The following is a 2,965-nucleotide window of genomic DNA, read 5'->3' on the forward strand; positions in this document are numbered from 1 at the left end:
TTCTCTTCAGAGTCTTGATATTATGAAGAATATAAGTCTGTTTCTATATAATAATGTAAATATTGTCAGTGGGATGTAGAGAAACTGGTTATTTATATCTCAAAATAGAAGACTTTATCAATGATTATATCAATATAGAGTTAATTCTTAAATTCAATAGAAATCTAGTGTTGCTGTTCTCAATCTCTTACAGAATCTATTGAATATTGAGATATTAAAACTAGATTTAATATATCTCACTGTGCAGGGATCAAAGGCTCAGTCAGATCTTGAAATATACTGATTTTATAGTTGTTATGACTGCTAATTATGTATTGAGTACAGTTGCTGAGGTATCTTTTTGTACTTTTCTATCAGAGATGAGCCAGATTGAGAGAGGTGGTATGAGAGTGAGACTTGATGTTGATGTCTAGATACACTGAAGACAGACTGTGAAGATTGCACTTCAGAAGTGGCTGTTGATTATGTGCTTGATATTATCATCAAGGTATCTTTTTGTATTTTTCTGCCGGGGATGGGCCAGATTAGGAAGGGCGGTACAAGGGTGGGACTTGGCGTTGGTGTTTTGGAACATCAAAGATGGACAGGGTTTTCGCGGAGGTCACTCCTCAGATATCTCCACAACTACAGATCAGGGATCTTCCAAAATCAAGAAGATTGGTGTATATGGCTAGGTCTCTTTACCTTACAATTTGTATGGCAATTTGGCCCGGGGTTGTGGTGTGGTAGGGGAGAATGGGGGATAATCCCACACAGGAGTTTCGAACGACGTCTGGTTCACATTTGGCTGGATAACTCCACCACCACACGGGGTATGCAGTCGGCGATGGGGTCAAAATGCTCGTATGATCGAGGGCTTTTCGATGGATCTATCGGCGGGTTCTTATTCGAAAAATCGAGCGAGTTCGTGGTGGCGCGGTTGTATGTATTGCTGACCTCTTTGCATGAATTGCTGAGATCTATAGTATCAGATTAAGACTGTCAATTCATGAGTACTCTCTGAACAAGAATCTGTCAAGTTCTCAAGATTACACACTGTCTATCAACTGTCTATCACTCTGAGACTGATGATGCATCAGAATAGACAATTCAGACTGTGAAGAATTATCTTCATAAGTTCTGCAACTACTTATAAGATGATTGACATGATCTTCTTCTACATGCAGAGGTTGCTATCAACAGTCAAGATACTGTTTCAACAGATGTAAGTCTGTTCTTTCTTATACACAGATATCATATAAAAGTGTTGAATCTTCTATAGATCACACAGTTCACACTGAATCTCTGCAGTTCAATTCAGATCACTGATAATATAGTAATAAAGCTCTGAGATGCCTGTGATTGAGCAGAGGTCTTCATGACAACTGTGAAACAAAATCAAGAGAATCAAATTAATATTCACTGAGACCTCACTGAACAATATAAGATAGAAGATCTAGTATGATTAAATCTTAAGAATATACAAATCACATGTTCATCTCATATGCTAGATTACTATCATATCAAATATAAAGTAATAGAAGTTCTAGATAGTCACAACTACTATCTTGACACATTAGAGATTTATAATATATTTTATACAAGCTTGCTCTGTCACACTGTCACTGATTCATTCTCTTCTTAACTGACTTCTGACTGACAGTCACTGAGCATTATAGAAGAAGATAATAAGCTTGAGTGAGAGATTGAGAATATTCTCAATGAGAGACTTCACAGCTGCAGTCAGTAATATCTCATGAAATGAGTCAGCTATAATCAACTGACCTGAACTCTGAGTTCCGCATTATCTGAAACAGCAGTTCTTGACTGATAAGAACTGCTTCTGAAAGAGAGGAACTAATGTGACAGGCTGCACCTGATCAATTATATAGACTATTTCACTTCACTTCATAGATTCTTCTGTTTCACTATTGAACATGTACACTCTGATTCTCAGCCATTCTCAATTGCTGATTCTCAGTCACTATAAACATGTATAGATTCTTCCGGCCTGAAGCTCCACTGTGTACACTATCACATACATGTATAAATATTCATCTTAATCACTGATTTCTACACTTTCTCTTTCTTTTTCTTCTTTAACATTTTTCTCTTTGTTATATAAGACCTATCAATATCATACTGATCTATTCGGCGTAGGCCTCTTACACAGTAGTATTATCAAAAAGTGTTATCAAAAAGCAATATTAAAAAGTGTTATTAAAAAATATTATCTTTTATAAAGTGAATATAAAAGTTACTTAAGTAATTACTTTCATCTTATTCTTATCTCAAGAATCAGTCATCTCATTATTCATTATCTTAATATTAAGATTCTTTATCAGTGTTTGTATTACAAGTTGAATTATATGAGTAATGCAGAGAATATAATCTTATTTATTATTTTAAAAATACAAAGTCAATTTTTACTTCAAGCTCTTTATCATAGTATAGTTATTCACAGTATTATCAGTTGTTATTATTATTATTATTATTCTTCAATTATAGATGTATACAGTCAGAGACTATGACATCTACCTGAGAACTTTTAGTTCTCAGGGTTTTTCCTATGTCTGTAAAGTTAACTATTATACATTCATCAATTTCAGATATACAAAATCAGAAAATTCCAGCTCAGAATACAAAAACTGTTTACAAATTGCAGTGTTTTAACATCTTTTGATACTTTGAAATCATTTGACAATATCATGACAAAGGAAAAGAGAAAAAGAACACAGTCTCAAAGATAGACACATTAAATAGATAGTATAGAAAGAAATTGAAAGGAAAAGATAAAGAAAAAGATAAAGTAAAGAGAGACTATAACAAAACAAATTATTAAAAGAGAGTGTATAGCTGTTTTAACAGACTATATCTGATTGATTTCCTCCTCTTCATATTCAGATAATTCTGAATTTAGCCATTTTCTTATAGCTGCTTGAGTTTCTGATAGAAAGTCTATTAAGTATTTAATTCCTGTCTCAGT

General features: G+C 33.6%; 1 protein-coding gene across 1 annotated transcript; it reads left to right on the forward strand.

The window, feature by feature from the left end:
- Positions 1 to 449: 449 nt before the first annotated feature.
- BDBG_06934 (uncharacterized protein) lies at positions 450 to 1,739 on the forward strand (the record flags this gene model as incomplete). The annotated part of the gene is made up of 3 exons (XM_031722845.1): positions 450 to 921; positions 1,183 to 1,204; positions 1,659 to 1,739. Coding segments are annotated over 3 exons (575 nt in total), but the record flags the coding sequence as incomplete, so codon positions are not given.
- Positions 1,740 to 2,965: the final 1,226 nt, after the last annotated feature.

The sequence above is a fragment of the Blastomyces gilchristii genome (assembly GCF_000003855.2).
Source record: "Blastomyces gilchristii SLH14081 genomic scaffold supercont1.16, whole genome shotgun sequence".
Lineage (NCBI taxonomy): Eukaryota > Fungi > Ascomycota > Eurotiomycetes > Onygenales > Ajellomycetaceae > Blastomyces > Blastomyces gilchristii.